At 39.6% G+C, this 23,746-nt stretch overlaps 1 protein-coding gene across 1 annotated transcript in view; it reads right to left on the reverse strand.

Moving 5' to 3' along the window:
• The window catches only part of PDZRN4 (PDZ domain containing ring finger 4), a gene marked incomplete at its 5' end in the record, with an annotated part of 339,478 nt that extends 326,195 nt beyond the window's left edge, over positions 1-13,283 (reverse strand). The window contains 6 exon segments of the mRNA XM_084876634.1: positions 8,224-8,331; positions 10,184-10,270; positions 12,651-12,718; positions 12,721-12,807; positions 12,810-13,109; positions 13,112-13,283. Of these exon segments, the coding sequence (XP_084732760.1) occupies positions 8,224-8,331; positions 10,184-10,270; positions 12,651-12,718; positions 12,721-12,807; positions 12,810-13,109; positions 13,112-13,283 (822 nt within the window).
• Positions 13,284-23,746: the final 10,463 nt, after the last annotated feature.

Consider the following 23,746-nt stretch of genomic DNA (forward strand, 5'->3'; position numbering starts at 1 on the left):
CACTGTAGCCGCACCTCACCACCATAGAAGGGCTCTCGGGAGACAGAGGCCAGGAGACACCACCTCTGCTCCCTCTCTCTGCCTCGTTCCAGCTCACCGGCATCCTCCAGAAAGGAACCCTTGCCGAGGACCCCGATTTTTGCTGCTGCTCCCAGAGGACACCTCTCCATTGCCTGGGTCTGATGGCCTGAGCGGCTTGTGCTCCCAGTCCCATAGGACCCTAACTGTGGAGAAAGAGTGCTTAAGCTTCCACCCCTCCCTGGGGGAAACAGCCAGAGGCAACAGGACCCGGAGATTAGTCTTCCCGTGAAAGAGGCCTATTGGCTTATCACCAGGGGCAGCCTGAGGGGAAGCTTCTCATGGAACACACCTCTGAGGGCTGATATAACCTTTCCTGGGACCTGGAGGGCAGGCACTGTCTTCATGTTCTCGCTCTGCAGTACTCAGAGCTCCAGCATCTCTCCGAGTGTGACTCTTCTGTGTGTGAGGTACCCCAGTTTGGGTGGCTGCTGTCCAGAGGATGCTTTTTGGGTCTCCTGGGATTGTAACAATGGAGAGAGAGTTCTTGGAAGGCTACCACCCCGAGGACATTACACAGAAAGCAGGATGAAACACCCCCAGCCTTGCCAAGAGAGAGGCCTACTTGCTTGTCCTGGAGTTTCGGACTTAGGGGAAGGCCTTGGGTTGGGACACACCCAGAGGCTATGTCAGGGGACATAGGCCAGAGAGCCCATCTTTGTACGCTCTCTCTGCTTCGATGCAGCTCCTCAGTGTCTCCCAGAAAGGAACGTATATACTCATCTGGATTTTCATACCTGCCACCCAGGGAAATTGTATAGATCGCCTGGCCCTGGTGGTCAGCAGGACTTCTACTTGCTGTCCCATGGACTGTATATATTTGCATACCTTAAAGGCTCCTAGTTAAGGATCTGGCTTCCCATTAGCCTGAATCTAGGTAATGACTGAGATACTGACAGGTCTTGGCACACCCTATATTAAACATAAAATACCATACTTGGACAGTTGACAGAAGACGATACTATCTTATATCCACATATTCTACTATCTTCCTAAATTACCCCTGTCATGCTTTCTCAAAAGAATGGATCTAGCCCTAACCGGTTTGGCTCAGAGGGTAGAGCGTTGGCCTGCAGACTGAAAGGTCTCAGATTTGATTTCGGTCAAGGACATGTACCTTGGTTGCGGGCACATCCCCACAGGGGGTGTGCAGGAGGCAGCTGATCGATGTTTCTTTTTCATCCATGTTTCTAACTCTCTATCCCTCTTCCTTCTTCTCTATAAAAATAATAATAATAATAATAAAATATATTTTAAAAAATTGATCTACTATGTGGAGAACAGGAACACTAGATTAAACCTCCAGTGTCAAAATAAATAAATAAATAAATAAATAAATAAATAAATAAATAAATAAACAAACAAACCTCCAGTGTCATTCCACTAAAACTAGATGGTGATGACCATTTACGTTCAGAACAACTGAAGAAGAGCTTCACAGGAGAGCCTGCTTGGCCTTGCAGGGGCAGAAAACAGGACTTCTACCACATGAGTTACTTGGGAGCAGAAAACGTCTTATTGCTCCTTCACAACGCTGAGTATGCCATCTGGCATCTTCAGGGACTTAGCAAATAGTTGTTGAGTAACTGAGCTAAATCATGAGTGTATGGTTTTTCTCTCAACAGCCCTTTTTACATCTGACTGTCCATATGAATATGTGACAACTGTACAACCTAAAACTTCCTACACTTACGCATCCACATTGTGGTGTCGACGGAAATGGGACTCACTGAAGGCTGGGGGAGAGTGGCCTGGATTCTCCACAAAAGGAAAAACACCCACCCCTGAATTGGCTCCGTGCCCTGGAGAACAAACGACCTTGCGTAAATCGAATGAGACACATCAGGCTCACAACAGTGGCTTCCAAAACCCTGCCGTGTGCCAGGCACTTTGCACACACACAGTAACTATGAACGGCACAAACTCAGACACAGCTGGCTTGCTCAAGGCCACACACATTTCCAGAGAGAGGCTGAATGGGAACTCCAGCCAGATCGTCTCAATTTCAGTATTCATCCTCTTCCCACTTCACCACAGTAATTTTCAAGAGACGTTAAACATATAATTATATAATAACTAGATCACGATGTTAAAAATATACTCCATGCAAGTAACATTTAGTCATGATTACAAATCTCATTAAAATGTAATTCTTTACTTGCACTAACATGACTGCCGTTGGTTCTTTCTTAAGTCTCTCAGCTAATCAGTCAATGTTGTTTGAACAGTTAAAATACACTTTTAAAATACGGACTGACAACATGTTATTGATGAGTTTCATGATGTGTTCGAATTAAACAGCAATTTGTCAAAAATAACAACAACAGCAACTAATGTTCCACCAGATTTACAAGTGATCTACGAAACTCGCAAATGCTATTGATGCGTGCACAGATTAGCATGGCCGCTCAGAGGCAGTAGGGTGCATTGTGCCATCAGGCACATACAGCTGTGGCACATCACAGATCTGCTTCCACAGCACTCCTCCCTGTTCAGCTCCGATCCGCATTTAAATTTCCTGCATTAACAGCTGTCATGGAACTGTGCAGAGCCTTAGGCGAATAAACATGATAACCACCAACGATTTTGACTTTAGCCGTACAGAGTAGTCACATAAAATGCAGAAGAGAGAACATTACAGGGGTGGGGGGGGGGGGAAAGTGTAGCTGGCAATCTGGAATAGTTAAGAAATCCCTGTTGAGACATTGCATTTGTCAAGTTCTTTCTGCAAGTATTAAACTCAGCACTTTCTAGAAAGTGCTACCCTGACATTGTTCAATGTGGGAACAGTTTCTAAAGTAAATGAAAATGCCATTTCATCATGATTTCAAGCTCAATACAGAGGAAAGATTTTAATATGTTCATTAATAAGAAGTCTGCTTTCTATTCCAAATTGTTCTTCCAACAGACCGTACAGACCTCCACTCCCACTCCCTGGCCTCCAGTAGCTGAGAGACATCACACAGACTTAGCAAGGAGCTGGAGGAGGTGTAAGGAGAAGAAAGTGTGAACAAAGACCCAGGAATGACCATCTAACCTTCTATTCACTTTCCCACTCTGGGGTTATGATGGCACGGCCTGCTTTCAGCATCACAGAAAAAATAATGTGGCCGGTAGAAATGGGGTCCTTTCACAGAATCATGAGGAAAGCATTTCAGGGGAGCCCCATGGGAGGTTGTGGTGCAGTGGTAAGGATTTCTGAAACTGCAGCAAATGCAAAGGCCCGGCCTGGCTTCAGCTCTTGTCCCTCTGGGGCCAAAGCCCAGCCTTGTCTTCATCAGGCCCAGAAACAGAGCCAGTGTCCAAAAATCCCGTACCATGTCAAGGTAGTCCAGTGTAGTCTTTGCCCCCATCTGGCTAGCTTAGTCTGTTGTTGGCTGCACCTCAACAGTGCCAGGCCTGCGCTTGGAGCGCAGCTCCTGGGGGGTGGGGGTGGGGGGCGGTGTCCCAGGAAGCTGCTAGTCCCACATGGTTTTAATGGAGAGAGAATGAGGATGTTAATGTGCAAATGTGAGTGTTAGCAGAAAGAGAGTTCCAGAGCTTTGTTGAGCTTGGATTACAGGATCTGGGCTTGAGAATGATCAGGCACTTTTCCAAAATAACCAATCAGTTTTCCAGTCCTTTGCAGGTATGTGCTCAGCCCTCCTTCTAACCAATCCCTTTCCTAGATCTCACCTAATCCAACCCTTTTCCCAGGCTAGCCACCTCCCCTTGAGGGCTGCCACCCTGGCTTCTACTGAGCATGCTCTCAGCAGAGGACTTTCCCCCTGTTTTCTCTCTCCCTCAGAAATGCCAGCCAATGAACAGTCTTGATGGGCGGTTCCTTTTGCTTCCTTTCTCTATTAACATCCAGCTACCTGTGCTAGCAATAATGGAAGAGTTGCTGACAGCAGCAGTGAACTTTGATTCTCAACTCCCTCCCACAAGCCCCTTGGGCATCTAACATGATGATACTTCAGTAATGGTACTGCCTTCTTAGAGAACTGTGCCTGAGCCTCTGATAGTGGGTCCTTTGAGTCAGGAAGGGGTGGAAAACAGCATGAAAAATACACTTAAAAAAAAAAAAAAAAAGATATGCGCTCTGGTGAATTCCAGGTCTAAGTAAACCTCTGTTACCACTAGAAAGTGGTAAATGTGGTTTCTCATGGAACTGACTCCAAAATTAAATTTGCCTTGTATTATGTGAAAAATAAGACATATATTTACCTTATGACTATGATTGTCTTACTTTTGTGATTCTTGAATTTATTTGATCAGCTTCCATGGAATGCAGATTATTAAAAAATATTATTTTGGAATCTGTTAGCCTTTGTTAGAGTTTGGCAAAATTATTATATCTAATATTTTTATTAGAATTAGTAAAATATCTTTAACCAATAGATACAAATCTTTAACAATATATCTCCTTTCTCCTTCAATTGAATGACTTAAATTTTATTTTATTTTATAAGAACAATTCATAACCTGTTGTAATGTGTGCTTTAAGCAATTAATTTGCCCAAATATTTTCAGCATGTCTTCACTGTAAGGAAAAATAAATTGTCTAACAGTTTCTTTTTTTTTAAATTTCAGTCATATATCACTGAATTCAAAGCACTTGGCCATATGTCAGACTGTGGCAGGTAGGTCATATGAGTAGTTTCATAGTATATGAACTATTGGTGCACTTTATACTGCTAACAAATTTATGCACTATTGGTACACTTTATACTGCTAACAAATTTATTTGTTGAACTAGAGTTAAATCAGCATGGCTATTTGAAATTCACATTAATTCAGTAAACACATCACTGAGCACAAAACAAAACAAAACAAAACAAAAAACCCTATTTTAAATCTGTTTTTCTGCAGCTGCACATTTTAAAATAAATCAATATATTTCTTATCAGTTTCCCACTGCTAAAAAATGTGAAAAGTTGACTGGCCCCACAATGGCAGATGAACTAAAATAACTGAAAAGCATCAAATATTTTTAATTGGTATATAGGGATCTTTTACACACACACATATATGCACAAGAACAAACATGCTACTTGTTTAAAAGTATATATATAAATAAAGTCACACAAATGTCTATTTACACTGAAAACATGATGGCATCACTGGACAACTAAATATGAAAGATTTATTATAATAATCCCCCTCCTAAACTATTTCATGCTATTTAACAGACAACATTCCAGAAATATACATATTGTCTAACTTATTTCTTAACTGAAAATTCGGTCACATGAGTCTATGCTAGAACTATAACACATATGCATATTATTAATATACCTTGAATAAAAGAACCATTGATAAATCTTATCAATGAGGCAAATTTCACCTCTTGTCACTTGCTGTTAATATGTGCATGTTGAGGTGATATTACATTACTACAGCAGGTTCTAAATCATAGTTTAGATTCCCATGGTTGATGTCTTTTATCTTTATCTTGTACTAGGGGCCCAGTGCATGAAGATTTGTGCATGGAGGGTGGGTTCCCTCAGCCTGACCTGAAACCTCTCCACTCTGGGAGACCTCAGAGCAGCTCTCTCCAAACTAGGAGTTTCTGTCTGTCTTTGCAATCATATAGCAAATTTTCTGACATCCCAACCCAGTTTGGTTTGGTGCTCACAGAATAATAGAAATCTTTTTTTTAATTTTGTTCCATTGGTGGAGATTTCCTAGAAGTTGCAGAATATCTTCCCTTGAATTTTTCCTTGACATTCTGACTTTATTTATGTCTCTCACCTTTTCTTTCCCTCCATCCCCCATCCACAACAGTAACTTGCTCGAGGCTCATTTTGCTCTAGGTCTAGGAGATCCCACAACAGGTCTGCACCAGAACTACAATTCCCAAAATTCCTGGTGCTCCCTTTGCTCTTGGTTTCCATTTTAGGTACAGGGCTGCAGAAACCAAAAGGACTTTGAAGTCCAGCCACCCCCAGGCCAGGCTGACAGGACCAGACACTCCAGTGGTGTCCCTGGGACCCCCGCCTCTCAGAGCTGGCACACACACACTGGCCATAGGCTCAGAGTGGGCAGGGTCCTGGGGACGCCCACTGTGTTGCCCAGGCTACACGGAGGGGGGCGTCCAACCCCACCTCCAGCTGTTCAGTGTCCAGGTGCCATTTTTGTTGGGTTAATTTGCATACTCATTCCTGATTGGCTGTGGGCATCATGGAGGTATGATCAATTTACATATTTGTCTATTATTAGTATAGATGATTTATATAAGGTTATTTTGATATATATTAGTAATTATATGAGATAGATTTCTAGATGAACTTCATTTATCAGCTATAGTTTTTATAGAATTACTTCTTTACATTAACAAAACCAATAATTTTTTTTTAATAAATATATTTTATTGATTTTTTACAGAGAGGAAGAGAGAGGGATAGAGAGTTAGAAACATCGATGAGAGAGAATCATCGATCAGTCACCCCTTGCACACCCCCCACTAGGGATATTCCCCCCAACCAAGGTATATGCCCTTAACCGGAATCGAACCCGAGACCATTCAGTCCACATGCCGACACTCTATCCACTGAGCCATACCGGTTTTGGCAAAACCAATAAATTTTTAATAAAAATACTATACCAAAACATAAGACAAATTATTCTTCCTCTTTTTGAAGGCAACATTAATGAAGCATGCATAACACTGTCACTTAGTATAAATTATTTTCTAAATCCCTAGTGCATGTTTCTATTGTGTGTATCTGTAACTTTGTGTGTTACTTCAATATATGTATTCAATTCCACCAGCCCTTCAAATAGTGTCAAATGCAAGCCTTCCTTTTTCATTTAACTGGAAAAACCAAAAGGCTTTAGACATAAGACAGAAAGCAAAAAGGACAAATGTTTTTGTTTGAATTATGTTGCCCTTTAAATTATACTGCACAAGTACAAGTAGAAATAGAACAATTCTAACTTTAGAAACTGCAGCATATAAATGTCTCCTCTAGGCAAACTGTCAAGACAACCTGGATAGCGTCAGTGAAAGTAGGTCTGTCCTTTCTTGGCTATAAAACTGGAAGGAGAAAACCTTGTTACCAGAGGCCTCTTCAGATAAAAACCAGTTTTTCAGCCAAAGAAACTTCTCTCTTCCTCAAAGTGCCTAGTCAGTTGATTTCTAAATGCTATGAGATCTTTTTTTTTTCCTTCAAAAAGTGAAAACAATTGGCTCTTCTATACTGTTTACCCTTATCCTAGGTCAAATTATTCAAAATTCAAGTGTTTAATGAAAAAATAATGAAGATCTAAAATTCTATTCAAAATATAATAAAGAAAAACAGTCCTCATCAAGATAGTTTTATACAAGCATTCATAAAGATATCATTAGTGATTATATAATCTAGAATAAATAGAATTTCCCCAAAAGAATGACAGAGTCAAATACACCTTCCAAATTTCTTTTTAGCCTTTACTAATACGTTGGGAATAACCCCATTGACAAAAGTACCCTAAACATTTTCAGCAACACTAAGTAATACTATCTCAACCAGTTAAAATTCCAAAAGCACTGGGTTGGTGAAGGGCAGTGTGACTCAAAATTCCATTATCAATAGCCCAAATTTCAATAACTTGCCAACCCCACTTTGCCAACCCCAAATACAACAATACAGCTACAACGCACACTACAGGAAATGAAGAGTTCCCAGCAGGTTTTCACAATAGGAAAAAAAGTGCTTTCTTTCATTTTTATGTAAAAAAAGAGGAAGGAAGAAAATAACCATATTAACTAAGAAGTATTAAAAGACATTTATAAATTATATCACACTCTACATAATGTACTAATCTCAAGTTTAAAAATAGCAATAGTTCCTCAACAAAATGTCCTTCAACAGATATCTATCATCCTAATTTTGAAATGTTATAAAAATTAATTATAGCATTTAATTATCACCTTCACAGTTAATGGGGAGAGACAATTATTAAAACAGAGATATTCATTAACACATTTAGAAACTACATTAACATATTTAGGTTATTTTTATCCCAATATCTAATAATTAATATAGATGAGATGTGTACTATATACTCTAGTTTAATATACATTCTAATAAGTACTACGCCAAGGTAAAGCAGTAAGTTTGGAAATTTCAAATGTCAAATGTTTCTGCCAAGAACCATATTTGTGTTTTATTATTGTCTTACCTCAATGATTTTGTCATGAACCTCCAAGCCTTCTGCTCTGTCAGCAGGTCCGTTTTTCAAAATTTTTGAAACATAAATTCCTTCTCTTGATATTTCTTCTTGACCATTCTATTAAAAATATAACCATTAGCAGTAAGAAAGATGCAAACAAAGTTTTTAGTTGGATCAAAGACAATTTGGTAAATGTCTCACTGCCAACCCTCCTTAACATGCAACTCTTTTTCTTAGCTAGGGATTTGACACTGAATTTTAACTTACTTAACACCAGTCATTCATCAAGATGTCAGCTTTAATGAATGAGTCTAGCATCTCTGGCCAGATTATCTATCTACCTCTGTTTTCAAGTATGCATAAGAATCTATGGGGAAAGGGCATGTACAAGGCGATATCAACAGGCTCCTCCATGTGATTTATAAAGCATCCCATTTCTAAAGAGAGGGTGTAACTGAAAAAGGTTGTAAGTTAACTAAAACAAGAAGCATATCCAGTCTTACTATATAACTGGTTTGAGAGGTGGTCATAGTCTTCAAAATATAATTTAACCTCGTGAAGTGACAGATTTGGGATGTAGCTCTGGCTGTTTCTAGTCACAGCGAAGACTGGGAGCTTGCTGAGGTGTGAAATCCCAAAGGATCAACTCTAAGTTGCAAGAGAACCATTCAAAGCTAATCGGTACACACTTCAGGTGTAATGAGGCTAATGATCGGGTGAACCTCAAACATGTAGCTGATATGGTACAAGTGGTACATGTTAGCCAGTCCCAGGAAACCAACGACAGTGCAAAACTTATTTAGGGAAAATGCCCGATATCTTATAATAATACATTATATAATTTTAAATGCCATTTCACTTCTTGGCAGGTTAAATAACATTTTTTCTCCTTAATTAGTCTTCCTTAACATGAATTTTAAGAGGCTCTAAAAAATGGCCAATGTCACCTAAATGTCAAACACCTAACTAGCATTCATAACAATATACCTCAGGGGAAAATGAAACAAAAATGATATGATGAAAAGACGTGTATTTTTTTCCATAATAAATGGGACTGTCCTAGAGACAGAAGCAAAGCAGTCATTAGTTGTTGGGTTTTTCAGATGCTAAACACAAAGAGGAAATATGCCATTGCCATCCTGACCTAAATAGAGCATATGGCCAACAACTCGAAGACAGTTCCCTGGACAACATCTGCATTGCAGGATGCAAAAATTTCATGGCAGTTTATTGAGGAAATTAAAGAACATGATTTCTTTTAAAGCTTCACCACCTTTTTCTAGTTATAGAGAAGATTAAGTTGATGTAGTATTTAAAGGATACAACAGAACTTTGCAACTACAGCACAGTATGCAGTAAAAGATTATAACCCACATGTTTTGAAAACAGTTGGCATCAGTGTAGAAAGTATTATTCATTCAATTAAATAAAAGAATTGACTTGGGGAGTCAAAAATATTTCAAACCCGCTCTTGTCCTTTAACATGTCATTTCCTATGTAACTGTGAAAACAATATCCCTTATTTCAAAACTGATTTTAATGACTCATTCATTCACTCAGCATATACTGCCTGTTCTGTGTAAGCATCTGAAAACTGACCAACTTAACATAATCAATAGGAGGCGCAAGCAGGCAATAAAATTGCCTAATATTATTAAATAAAAATTGCCTATACACATTACTATGAAATAGGTTTATTTAAGAAATTTGCCAGTGGATCCATAGAAGGTAGATAAAATATGAAATGTACTCTTTTCTTTTTAAGTAGTAAAGAGAACGAAGTTTTTAGCTGTTTTTCTTTGCTTTTCCAATACATATATCTATCTATCTATCTCAAGGAAACTATTTAATCACAAGCATAACTTTAAAGATCAAACCAGATGCTTTTGTACTAAAAGTCCATAAATGAAAACTAATTTGTTATTTTATAAGCAAAGACTGAGAGCTGTGAATTAGCAAGGTGGGTTACCTGATTTGGCCGGCCTCCGATAATATTGAATCCCAAAGTGTCATTTTCTCGTTCTAATAGGATGGTGAATGGCTTATGTTCTCCACCCTGGAAGAAAGGAGATAAAATAGCAAACTCTGTAAAAAGATACATAAAATTAAATAATTCTAGAGTAAAGCTTTTTCCCCACTGTAAGTAAATTACCATTCAAAAAGGGGAAAAACTTACAATGAAGGCTGGCTGAATTTGAGAGAAGGTTAATTTATTCCTAAATTCACTTTGAAAGTATGTGTTTGAAGGGAACAACCATACATGTGAGAAAAATAACTATTTTCAACTAAATGGCATTGCATTTGTACACATCAAGCAGCTTTTATTCTAACGCATTCAGTGTTTAATTCTGGCTTCACTGTAATTTAAAACAGAATTCTGGTTTAGCCTTGCAAGTGTTCTTATTTTCCCCCTCTATTACAAAGGAGTAACATAAATTGTTACAGGATCTGAGAATTACTCTGTGAAAAATTTCACCTCAGAAAGTCTGAAAAAATCGTGAACTATTTAAAAATTTCTTTCCACTGTACTATTTGGATTATCATTGTCATGCAGAGTATAACAGGTTACAGTAATCCTAATTTTAAATATTATTATTATTATTGGGTTTTGCATAACTCCTGAAGATTAAATTAAAAAAAAAAAAAAACAGAGGAGAGTTAAACACATAGTAGGAATTATATGTACAACCTGTTTATTAGTAGAGACTATTTTAAAAATAAAATGAAGTAGTGCCAGACTAGAGGTGTTTGTTTTGTTTATGGTTATGGATGTTCACTATCCTAAGATATCATATATTTGGCAGTGGGCAATTCCTTCAGAATGATAAAAATTCCATAAGCATCTTTTAAGGCTACTACCATCATCAACCCCTTTCCCCAGGAGCTTTCCCCAGTCAGTGCGCACAGCAGCCCCTACTGGTGGTGGGAAAACATTTCTGAGGAGCACAGAGAAGCCTTCTGGTAATGAAGTCTGCAGATCATGGGCAGTTTTCCCTCACTTCTGAGAACCACAGCGTGACTTTTTGAATGGACTTCCCTGTCACATAATTCTGGCTGTTACTCCTTTCCATCAACTATTGCTTCCCTAAGACCTTGAGACCTGCGTTGGCACTACAAAGCATATTTCTGGCTTCTCTCTAGCTCTTCTCATTTTGTAAATGTATCTGGATATAACTAGGATAGAGAAAGAGTAATAGGTCGCATCCAGTCTTTTAATTAAGCAGTGTGCTTTCGTTTATCAGAGTAGAAACACTGTAGCCCTTCACATTTCTTTCTTTCTTTCTTTCTTTCTTTCTTTTTTTAGGTGCAAGGACAGAAGCGTCTTGAGTCCATGCCTGAGTTGGAGAGAGTCCCAGATGGGAAGCACCCCAGGTTGCCCCTCCCCAAGACACTGAAGAATGGAAACAGCTCCTTGAATGGAGTGCAAGTTCTCCTAAACCCCTGCTCACCATGGCAGCGACCAACAATGTCAAACACTGTGCAGAAGTCCTCCAGAAGCAAAGTGACAGCTTTATAAACAAGGGGTGCTGCAAAGAGGCTTGTTTATTCGGCCTAAAAGCGGGCAGCCCGCGAGCACGGAGCTCAGTTGGGGCCAGCAGCTTCCACAAAGAGAAACAGCCGCTGCAGAGCGGGGAGGAAGCGAGAGGAGGGAGGGCTGCTTTGACCCCAGATGGATGTAGCTGTTCCCCAAGTCACACACACACACACACACACACACACACACACACACACACCACATGCACACCACACACACAATCACCACCACCACCACCACCAACAACAACACTGAAACAAGAAGGCAGGTAAGGGTGATTTAGGGAAGGTAGGAGTGATGCAAAGAACTCTTCATGTCTAAAAAAACATATATCATCTCTTAACTCTAGTTCCCCACATCCCTGACTTTCCCTGCACTGAGCAGAAGGTGGCTGATGAGGGCAGTGCGACAGGAAAACCAAATCATTGGGAGCCCATGGAGGGGGCTCAGCAGGCGGCAGGGATGCTGGTGCAGTGGGAGAGGGAGGTCAGGGTGGCAAGGTCCCTGCCTCCTGGTCTCAGGTAAGGGCCAACGGTACAAAAATAGAGGCAGAGGGGGTAAGGGCAGGCGTCAGAAAGAGGGGGAACACGGTTTCTGGGTGAGAAAACGAGTTTTCCTGATAGCCCCCTTCTTCGTGGAAAAGTTGGCATAGAAACTGGTTAACTCTTTCCAATCCTCCTATAAACGGAAAGGGAGCAGTCCTTGCTCACTGCAATACCAGGACATCCGGGAGACGAGTAATAGTATAGGAACAGCAGTAACATCGGGCGGGCTGGTGGATGCCTCCTACCGCAGGATCAGGAGGGCATCCCCTTCCCCGGGGAGTCCCGAACCTCAAAAAGAGCCTTCCTCTGTCCACCCCAACCGACCATTCCCGGGGGGCCCAGCCCCCAGCGCTTACCGGGCCGCGGCCGCCGCCCAGGTCCCTGGCGAAGTTGCGGGCGTGAGCCATGTACGGGGCGAACTTGTGCGGTACCTGCGGGCCGCCGGCTGCGCCTCGTCCTGCGGCGCCCAGAGCTGCGCCGGCAGCGCCCGCTCGCGCCGCCTCCCGGCGAGCCCTGGCGCCCGGGCCCCCGCCCGCGCCCGCCGCGGCCGCCCCGCAGCCCCCCGCCCCCGCCGGCCCCGGGCGCCGCTCCTCCGTAGCCCCCCCGCGCGGGCACGTCCCCGCCGCCCACCGGCCCCGAGACGCAGCCCCGGCGGCGGGCACGGCCGGAGCTCCCCCAGCGCTGGGCGTGCGCCTCCAGCTCCCGCCGCCCGACCGAGCGGCCGCAGCAGCCGCAGCTGCAGGGACCGAGCTGGATGCGCAGCTGGTGCAGGAGGCTGCGCAGAGGCAGCGCCCGGTCCCGCTCGCCGGGCGCCGCGGCTGGCACTGCAGCGGGCACCGGCGCCGCCGCGCCGCCCAGGGCAGCAGGCAGCTGGCGCAGAAGACGTGCCCGCCCGGCGTGCACAGGGGCTCCTGCAGCACCCCGCGGCACAGCCCGCACGCCAGACCCGGGCCCAGGGCCTGGGCGAAGCGCTCCAGGGCAAAGCCCATGGCTGGTGGGGGAGGGGGGGGTCAGGGGACAGGAGTGCGGAGTCCACTTCCTCTGAGCACCCCTGTCTCCCCGGGGTACCCCTGGGACAGCACTCCCGCTGTGGCCCCTGAGGGGGGCAGGAGGAGAAGGTGGTTTTTTTTTTTTGGGGGGGGGGGGGATTGCAGAGTTTGGCGTGAAGTTTTCAGGCTCCAGCTAAGTTCCCTGGCTCCGCCGTATTGACGCTAATAGAAGCCACCTCAAGTGATGCCCCACGACCCCCCCCCCCCCCCCCCCTTAGCTGCTCTGCAATGTATATTCTTTCAAATTGTGTCCGCGGAGGGCCGAGGCCAGGTCTCAACAGACCTAGGGGAAGGGTGCTCCACCTCGCCTGCAGGGTGGACTTCAGGCAGTCTTCCAGCAGGAATAGCTTCCAGTTCCACCTGAACTCTATAAGCTCCCCCGGGAAGCAGAATCTTTGTCCCTGAGGTTGCCCATTCCATCCACTCCTCATCACTCCGAGTCAGGTGGGTCTGCAATCAATGTGTTTGAATTAGATGCACTTTTGTTCTTTCAAAGCAATCGACTACCAAATCACCAGCCTGGTTTGTCTGCCAGCTTAGGAAAATCACTGCAAGGCACCTCCAGAGCCAGGTTTCTCAAATCACAATGGGGAAGTCAGTGAGATAGATGGCTGAGGCAGGAGGATGACTGGCAGCCAGGATGGGGAAAAGGTCAGGTGCTCGCCTTAGGAAACCTGGCTCTTAGGGACAACTTGAACCACCATTCAAGGCCTCCACCCTCTGTTAGTAAGCACTGGGATTCCAGGTTCAATCACCACACCATCCCTCTTCTATCGATACTTCCCCAGGCATTTACACTGGGAAGGGAATGCGACCTTTTTGGGCACCTGGAAAGGTGAATGAAAGAGAAGAATTATGAAAGGAAGCAGTGAGATCAGAAATAAGATCTTACTAGTTGCTTCCCTCGACTTACCCTGTATATGCAGTTTAGGTCCAAAGTGCTTCCTCCCCTAGTTTGACTCTTCAAAGTGGGTAGCATGCCAGGCCTTACTGAAAAATGCAGCAAGGAGTGCCTCCAAGCTCTCCTTCCCCAGCTTCCTTCACCATCTTCTAAACTTGAACTTAAAGCCACCTTATCACCTGAATACATACCACTTCCTGCCCTTACGCTGCAGCTATTTCCAGAGGCCCAGGACGGGCTCCCTGAGTTAATCTGTGATGATTCCTCATCGCCAGCTGAGAGTTTTGCAGGGAAAGCTGTGTCTTTATGGATAGCACCAGTAGCTAGCAGTTGAAACACAGGAACAAGGCTCCATCCAGTCTTTGCCCTTTAAATCCTTGGAGCTAAGGGAAGCATTAGCAATGGCTAATAATAGAGGCTAATTAAGAACCTTCTGGGCCTTCTTTCTGTTTGAAAGATGAGATTTTATTAGAGTAGTTCAACAGCAGAGGGGATCCTGGATTGACTTGCCAGATATTTTATATGCTTCTAAACCTGTTTCAAAATAAGATGCTATAGTCCACATTTTCTACATATACTAGCAGATCATGATAAAGTACCATTTGCCACAATGCTGTAGATTTCCCCCTTCCCTTTGGCCTTTCACAAACAAACAATAATTCCCAAGTAATTAAGAAATCATTTAACATTAGTAGCATGAGCATATGCTTCTGAATTGCATAGGCTATACAAAGGAAAATACTATAGAATATATTCAAATAATCTGGGCCACAGGGTTCTGTTCCATCTTCTTTTTTAGTTACAGAAAAAGCTGTGACTTATAGCTGTGAGATTATAGCTAGGGCTTGACATTTATTTCACATTAAGCATGATGATAGAGAATGTTTTTAAGAAAGGAGAGAGAAGAGGTGAAATCTGAAAATGTTCAGTTGAGATATTATAAAACTTAGATATGCAGTTAGTTAAAAATTAAAAAAAAACACACACCTATATATCACAATGGTTCTATGATGAGTTAGGTTAACCTATGTAATTCTTGTAGCAAAACTAGGGTCATGAGTAGATCTTATTATGAGTAATTCTGGGATGTATATCATTTTGATTGTTGAAAAGAAGATGGATGTCAAAAACCTTGTCCACAGAGAATCACGAGTTAAACATGAGAACATGTGAAGTGAAGCCAAGTAATAAAGTAGGCCAAAAGGGAGCTTAGGAAAATCTTTTACCTGAGAAAAGGCAAGCGTGAGAGCTTCCAAGAGAGTTAGTTGCCAGGACAAAAACATCATGAGGCGAACACTAAGGGAATGGACACACCTACATGAAGCCCATGAAATCTTCCCATCTGAAAACATGGCAGCATAATAAACCTGTAACATCAGTTGAACTAACTAGTCTGATGTCCCTTCTCAGACTATAAAAGATTATTCTCATATTAGGAAAACTGTAGTATCTCAGAAAAGCTTAGGTGAGCTGGAAATCTGGAACTGGGTAAACAAAGAAAGCATTTGAAATAAGTTTAAATTATGCATGAATATATCAGCAAAATAGATTCAGTAACATAGAGATATCTTTTGCCAAATAAGAAAAATTACCACCTTGCATCAATAGCTTGGGCATGTCCATATGTCTTCACTGATCAGAATTATCTGTTAAGAAGCCTTGGTTAGTGCAAGCTTCAGGCTCAAAAGCAACATTGTCTTTCTTCTTGCTTCGGGTTGTGGCCAAGACCAGGCCTGTCACCTTTCTCATAACCTTCCATTCAGACTGAACCTGAGACTTTGCTTTGCCAGCTGAGATTCAATGGGAAGACAATAAATATGCTTCTTTCATCTGCAAGCCAAAGGAACATGGCTGGACTCAAAGTATTTTAAGGTAACCTTTGTTTGGTTGGGTATTTTCAGCATAGGAACTAGTTTTTGTTTTAATCCACTGTCAGGGGTCATATACCCAAGAAAACAGGTAAAGAATTTACTTACTTGATATATTCTTTGGGCCAGTTTCTAGAGCAGGAATGAACCGTGGGCATGTCTGTGAGTGTTTCCAGTGAGAAGTGTGAGTCATCCCTACTTCCAAGGATGAATAGGGAATCTGAGAGTTGCTGATTGTTAAGTCAAACACTAAAAGACCTAATACTGAAATACTATATTCAAAGACTCAGAAATGATGAATGGAGAGGTGAATAGGAAAAAGAGATACTTTTTTTTCCACCCCATGCATAGATAATACCTTAAGTCAACTCATTTGCGATTTTTTAAATGTTGTCTCATGCATTTGATTGAGAATTGTGAAGTCAGGAAGCTTGAAGAAATTCTTCAAAGAAACAAATAAAGCACTTCTTTAATTCATACATTTTGGCACTTTCAACAAAACAGTAATTTTAAAATCTTCTATTATAAGACCTTAAAATCTCATCACTTATATTTCCTTTACCCTGAATCCCTGGCCAGAAATCATGAATTACTATCATGACACATTTCATGATAGTACTAATCATACACATTTCTCCAAAGTGCCCCAAATTTAAGCTGTAACTATCTATATAAGATTACCCTGGTAGGTGAGGTAAAAATACTCAGCTACTTGAGGTCAAAAAGTTCCCATGGATACATTTATTTGTATTATTGAAGTTAACATTCATTTCTGTTCTTATCTTTATATTATTTACACTTAGTAGCATAAATAAATGGGTTTATAAAGCATGAGATAATAAGATCAACTTGGAACTATTTAAAAATTCTAAACTTGATTAAAACAATAAAAGATGCCTTCAAGTTGAGCTATTGGAAAGCTCACTAATAATGAGGAAGCTATTTTTACAACATAGGCTGATAACATTCTGTGTCAGGGAAGAAACACTTTTAGATGTGCATTTCACTCTGAAAATTACAGAACTGGTCGAGCCCAGAGAACATAGAGCAATATCCGTCATTATGTCATTGTAAGTTCTGATTGTCAACATGTACTCCACCAGAAGTTATTTTCTATTACCTTCCTTTTCAACTATCTTTGGCAAAATGAAGAATTTAAAGGGGCATCGTGACAGTACAGAATGCCATTTTCAAGAAGAATGCGATGATATAATCAAAACTATTGTGTACAGCAAAATACAGTAAATGATTTCCAGTAATTATGCAGTGTCTGTGGGATGAAGTATCAGACAGCACAGAATGAAGCACTGGAAGGAGGCCAAGTTAAAGTGGAAGATTAGATTAAAAATTGTGGCAACTTTCAATTCAATGATAAGCTGACTTCTAAATTCACTGAGACATTAGGATAACTTTATTATCCGTTTAAGAGAGAAATGTTGTGAGAGATGGTTTATATGAGAAAATAGATTAAATCCTGTATTAAGTTAACCTTGATTTTGTGCTATCACTTTTGGGCCACAGTCACTAACAAAGAGGGAAAATATCAGAAACAATTACAAAAGCTAATATGCCATAATTATTCACTCTGTGACAGGCATAGCATATACTCTACACTAGCTTATCCCATTTTCCCAATGATCAATGTGGTAGATACTATTACTGTTCCCACAACTCGCTCAAGTTTATACAAACAGAAAGTTGCAAAATTTGGGATTAAACCAATGTCTACCTCATTCAACTATCACTCTAATGGCTTTCCTCCACTTCTATTAAAGAGTTATTTTAGGATTAATGCACTATTACCCTGTGATATGTGAATGGAAGTTATAACTGTCTATTTAATTCCATTGTGTAAAAGATACCACTCCCCCTACTCCCTGCCCTTTCTCTAAGGAGGAAAATTCCAGGGTCACATTTATTAGAGGACTTTGAGTAATTGATTTGAATGAGAATTTGGACCTTATTAATTATTTTATGTAACACCAAGGTGGTTAAAAGTTTAGGTCATTCTGTCCACATAACTGGGAACTTCCTATATGATAAATAAGTTGTCTCTATTCCTTAAATCCTGGTTTAATAAATTTTGGTTGAAACTTTATTTTGTGTTTAGTTCTTCAATGAAGATTTTTGGTAACTTAATATCTTTTAGACGTCTCTCCAAAATTTCAGAGATTTCCATAAAATTTTGAGATATTTTAAGTTCATTAAATAAACATGTTGCATTTTGTTGAATGACTTTTTTTTTTTACTATTTGTAATATTGTTAGAATCACAGCCTAAAACTAATGTTGTAAGTAGGGTTTGAAGACAAAACTTGAAAAAATGTCACTAATCAGATTTTAATATTCTTTGGAGTTTCAGAAGCCACTTTGCTCTTTTTTTTTTTTTTTTTGCAACTCAGAAGGAATTTATTAATAGTTAATGTTATTTATTAGTAATTTATTACATGATAACATGCATTTTAAAAATAAGAGGAATAGGAATTCCACATGAAAACTCTGTTGACTATTATAAGGTCTAAGAAGCAGAGAGATTTTTCTGCCATTATTTGTTGCACTACATCATGGGTCTGGGCATGAATTATTTACTCTCAGTATAATTTCACCTGTAAAATAAAATAATTGACATCTTTAAAGAATAAAACAAAATATCTATTGTTTGTTTAGGATACTTTAATGACCATTTATAATTATAGACAAAATGATCATATACTACAGTATCACATGTGACACCAGTTTAAATTACAAACTCCCAAATTCAGGGTACCCAATGTTTATTAACATAAAGCAAATCTAAGTGTTGTCACTAACTGGTCAATTTAGTCTTGACCAATTTAGTTAGCCTTTTTCTGACTTAATTTTTTATCATCTATAAAATGAGAATAATAATTTCACCCACCTTATTGGGTTATTGTGTAATTGAGTTAGTAAATACAGCATAGTTCTGATTATGTATTTGCCCTCATCACTGCACCCCAGAAATATTTTATCAAATTACACATAAAGAATAGTGTATGAGTATATGTCCCAAAACCCTAAATGCCTGTGCTCCCCCCTTCTCCCCCCAAAATCTTACTATGTCATTTTCATTTGCACTTTTTTTTTTTTGTTTTCTTTTTTACCATAGATTATTTGTAATGTTTATTGACCATAGGTATTTCTTTCTGGGATTTACTCTTTACATTTTTCTATAATAATATTTGTCTTTTAATAATTGATATGAGTCTTTTATATATTCAGAATACTACCTTTTTATCAGCCTGTATAACATGGTTAAATTCTGTTTCGAATTATCTGTCTTTGAAAGTTGAAGAAGGAAGAGCATGTATTATTCTTGTGAAAGAATCTTAAAACATAGACTATCAATCATCACTGCCTTGTTAAGAGGAGAGAATGCGGGGTTTTGCTTTGTAGTATTAGTATATGTCTCACCACATCCACTGAAGAGATATGTATGCCTCGTTACATAAAGGAAGAGTGTGCCCCTCAATGCAACCTTGAACACGAGTTAGGGAAACCACTTTCTTCCTGGATTCTTCCAACTAGATGATAGAAACCACTCAAAAAATCTTATCAATGTTACAAATCTTGTTCACCAGTTTTGTGATATCATTTACCTTTATTTGGTATGTGGTATGCTAACATTTTTTTTATTTTTTTTTATGAAGACCTCATTTTTTAAAGAAACTTCATATGCACAATGCAGTGTTTGGTAAATGTTTGTTTAATGTTAAATAAACATGATAGTTTAAATTATGTGCAATTTTAGTTCCTACTTAAGGTTATGATTACAGTATTCATTTGCAGAGTCTACAGTATTCATTTGCAGAGGCATCCCACCACTGCACACTAGATTTCTGATTGTAATAGGGAGACTGATTAATTCCATTCATGTATTTCTTGCCTGCCTTCTAGCTCCATGCTGTTTACTCCCATCAGGTCCATAATCATCATCCAATTTACAAGCCCTTTGAGTTAACTGTCTCCCCCATCTCTTTCTGACTCATTTCAGTCTTGTCTTTTCTCCAAATTTTTAAAGCAGTTACTTATCTTTTTAAACCCATTTTCATATTGTTTCACAATGCCTTCCAATGTAATCTTATTTCCAATAATTTTTTCTCATATATTCAAACTTTTCTGTTTTTCTGTTTTACTCTTTTAGTATCTACTATTCTAACTTAACCTGATTTTCCTCTGGTAACTGAATTCTCCTAGAAGAAACTGAAAGTATGAAATAGTTCATTCTTCTAATCACCATAATCTCAAAGGTAGGGGAAAGGACAGTATTTATTCATGGTATGTTTATAGATATGAGTCTTTTTTTTTAAGTCGATGGTAAAGACTTAGACATTGTAATTACTGCAGTCCTTGAATTGAATCCTTGTTCCTTTGATACTGGCTGTGCAACCTTGTGGTAAAGGAATTAACCTTTCTGAATATTAATTTCATTACATATTAAATGAGCAAAACAACAACTATTACACAATGATTGTGGGAAGAATAATAAATTGGTGCTTATATCTTTTTTAAAAAATATATATATATTTTATTGACTTTTTACAGAGAGGAAGAGAGAGGGATAGAGAGTTTGAAACATCAATGAGAGAGAATCATTGACCAGCTGCCTCTTGCATATCCCCTACTGCAACCAAGGTACATGCCCTTGACTGGAATCGAACCCGGGACCCTTCAGTCCGCAGGCTGACGCTCTATCCACTGAGCCAAACCAGTTTCGGCTAATTAGTGCTTATATCTCTGACACAGAGGTGGTGTTTACTAAATGGCTGCTCTTGTTCTTCCTCTGGGCAAACCTAATTTAGATTAGGGCATTTTTAACTGTAAAATATATGCAATGATCATTAAAAAATTTAGTTATCCTGTAAGTCACATTATCCAACATATTATCCCTTGTTCAAAATGATACAAAATATAATTTTATTCAGATTGTTTTTCTAGAATCTGATCCACATTGATAAATATGGCTAAAACTAAATATTGCATGTGCCCTCTCTCAAAAATGCTGTGGTTTTTTGTTTTTATTTTCAGTTAAATAATTGAAAAGAGAGGTGCATGTTGAAATACTATAAACATTCAATTTCTTTTTTATTTTGCACACAATTATAAAATTCAACCTGCCCCCTAAATGTTGGCACAAAACCAGATTTTCAACTAAATGTGAATCTTGCCAAAATACTTAAGAAATATAAGCCAAGGAATCTGGAGAACAATCTGGCAGCACTTAGTGACGTCAAGAATGTGCACCCCTATGACCCAGCAGCATTCTCCGGGGAGCCTCTTCCACAGGTTGATTCTGGAGGTTTGCCGAAGCTTTGTCTGGGGACCAGGGAATTCTGGGAAACCTAGGTGTGCATCGAAAGGAGAAGAGATTTAACTTGCGGTCAAAATAGCCTACAGGCTATGCAGTGGTCAAAAGCAAAGATCAACATACACATCCAGCATGCAGCTGCACTCAGAGCCACCATACTGAGTTAAAAATAATCATAAGCATGTCTGTAGCAGAATAGCGTTTTTGTAAATTAAAAACAGATATATTCATAAAACAAAAATGCACATTTTTCAAGGATACATACATATCCAAGGACACATGTTAAATGCATTAGAATAGGTGACTATGAAAGGAAGGAAGTGGGAGTGGGGAGTGGGAATAGCGGGGAAAGGGAGAAAATAAATTGCACAGACTAAGGGTGATGGTATATCATGAACTGAGGATTATGATTCATTCAATTCTCTGTTTTTAAGATCTCATAAAAACAAAAGAGAAAAATAGAGAGTGGGTGAGAAGAAGTGAAGGGAAGGGGAGAAAAGGAAAAAACTACAATCAGATTGACTTCATGCATATCCATTTAAGAACTTCCCCTTATTTAATTTGTTCATCGTGGTTTTAATTCAATTTGTATCCCTGCATATCACCAAAACATATTTCCTGAAGATGAATGCATTAATTATACCCACTTTTAGTAGGCTCATTTCATGACTACAGGGACATTGAGATATTAAATTGATGGACTTAATCCATATTTAAATTAAAAACAAGGAAAGCAAATTGCCTTTGTACCTGGCTGCGTCCTCCACTAAGTCTGCTGAACATTTGCTGTAACAGGATGGTTGCTACAGCAATTTATGAGTCTTATTTTTCACAGCCAGAGTGAGCTCCTAAATAATAAAAGGGTAGAATATGTTTGTGTGTGCATGCTTGAATTGGTGCACAGATATTATATAAATTATATTTTCAGTTATTTGTTCTACTATGGGGGAGCATAGCTAAATTAAAGACAGATGTAAAAAGTAAGAGAAGCTGAGAGGCAAAGACAGAGCACTGGCACGCAGAACACACAGAACATCCCTCTGTGCTATGGAGATACAGGAAGTTGCCAAGATATAGGGCAGGACCTGGAGGGTTCAGGGGAGAGAATGAAAGGGAGACGATTGGCAGGGTAGAGAATTGGCTTCCACGCAAACACTACAGGAGTTAACTATGAATCAAGACTTCTTAAATTATCTGATGTTAGTATCTAGCACAGGAATTGGGAAAGAAGTAGATGATTCAGTAAATAGTTTTAGGAAAATCACGTGCTATATGGAACAAAATCTGTTTCAATTTTGGCCAATCTCCCTTTGTGCAGATAAGTTCCGTAAGTATTAAATATAAATTTTTAGAATTAAATATTAAAGTTTCTAGAAATAAATCTGAAGAAAATAGATGAAACTATCAGTAGGTTTGGCTATGTTACCTTCTGGATATTAACAGCAAAAGCAAAATCAAGCAATGAACATGCAGGTTTATATTTATAAGAAAGTTATTAAAACCCCAACATAGAAATTAGCAGAGAGCATTTATAGGAAAGAAATGGATAAGTAAGAAACAAACAAACAAAAGGTTAACTTAAGTTAGAGACATACTAACTATAGAAGCAATAAGAGAATACTATTTGTCTAATAAATTAGCAAAGGTTAATTTATAATTGAGAGAATATAGATGTCTAGGAACGTGTCTGTGTTTGTATGTGTGAAGGTCTTTATGTCTATCATGTGTCTGAGAGTTCATTTGTGACATTTCCTGGCTTTCATAAGCCCTGTTATGGGTAAATATAACCTCTTTGAGGATATAAAAATCACTTTAAAAATTTAAGTTTTAGCTCTAGCCAGTTTGGCTCAGAGTGTTAGCTCATGGACTTAAAGGCCCCGGGTTCAATTCTGGTGAAGACAAATGCCTGGGTTACAGGCTCAATTCCTGACCTTGATCATGCAGGAGACAACCAACCAATGATTCTCTCTCACATAGAAGTTTCTCTCTCTCTCTGTTTCTTCCCGTCCTTCCACTCTCTCTAAAAAACTCAATGGAAAAAATATCCTCAGGTGTGGATTAACACAAAAAACAAAACAAAGTTTAATTTGTATCCATAGTTTTATTTGGACTACTCAATAAAAAAAAGAATCTATCAGCCTACACATGTGTTATCACAAAGGTTTCACTACAACACAATGTGAAAGGGTGGTCTTTACTTCTTAGATCATTAATGGGCCAATTTGATAATAATATGAAAAGATATGATATCTCTTTCATGCCATATGCAATGTTCTAAGTGTGACATTTCTAAAGGTGAAAGATACATG

Source organism: Pipistrellus hanaki (assembly GCF_964339955.1).
Source record: "Pipistrellus hanaki genome assembly, chromosome: 3".
Taxonomy (NCBI): Eukaryota; Metazoa; Chordata; class Mammalia; order Chiroptera; family Vespertilionidae; genus Pipistrellus; species Pipistrellus hanaki.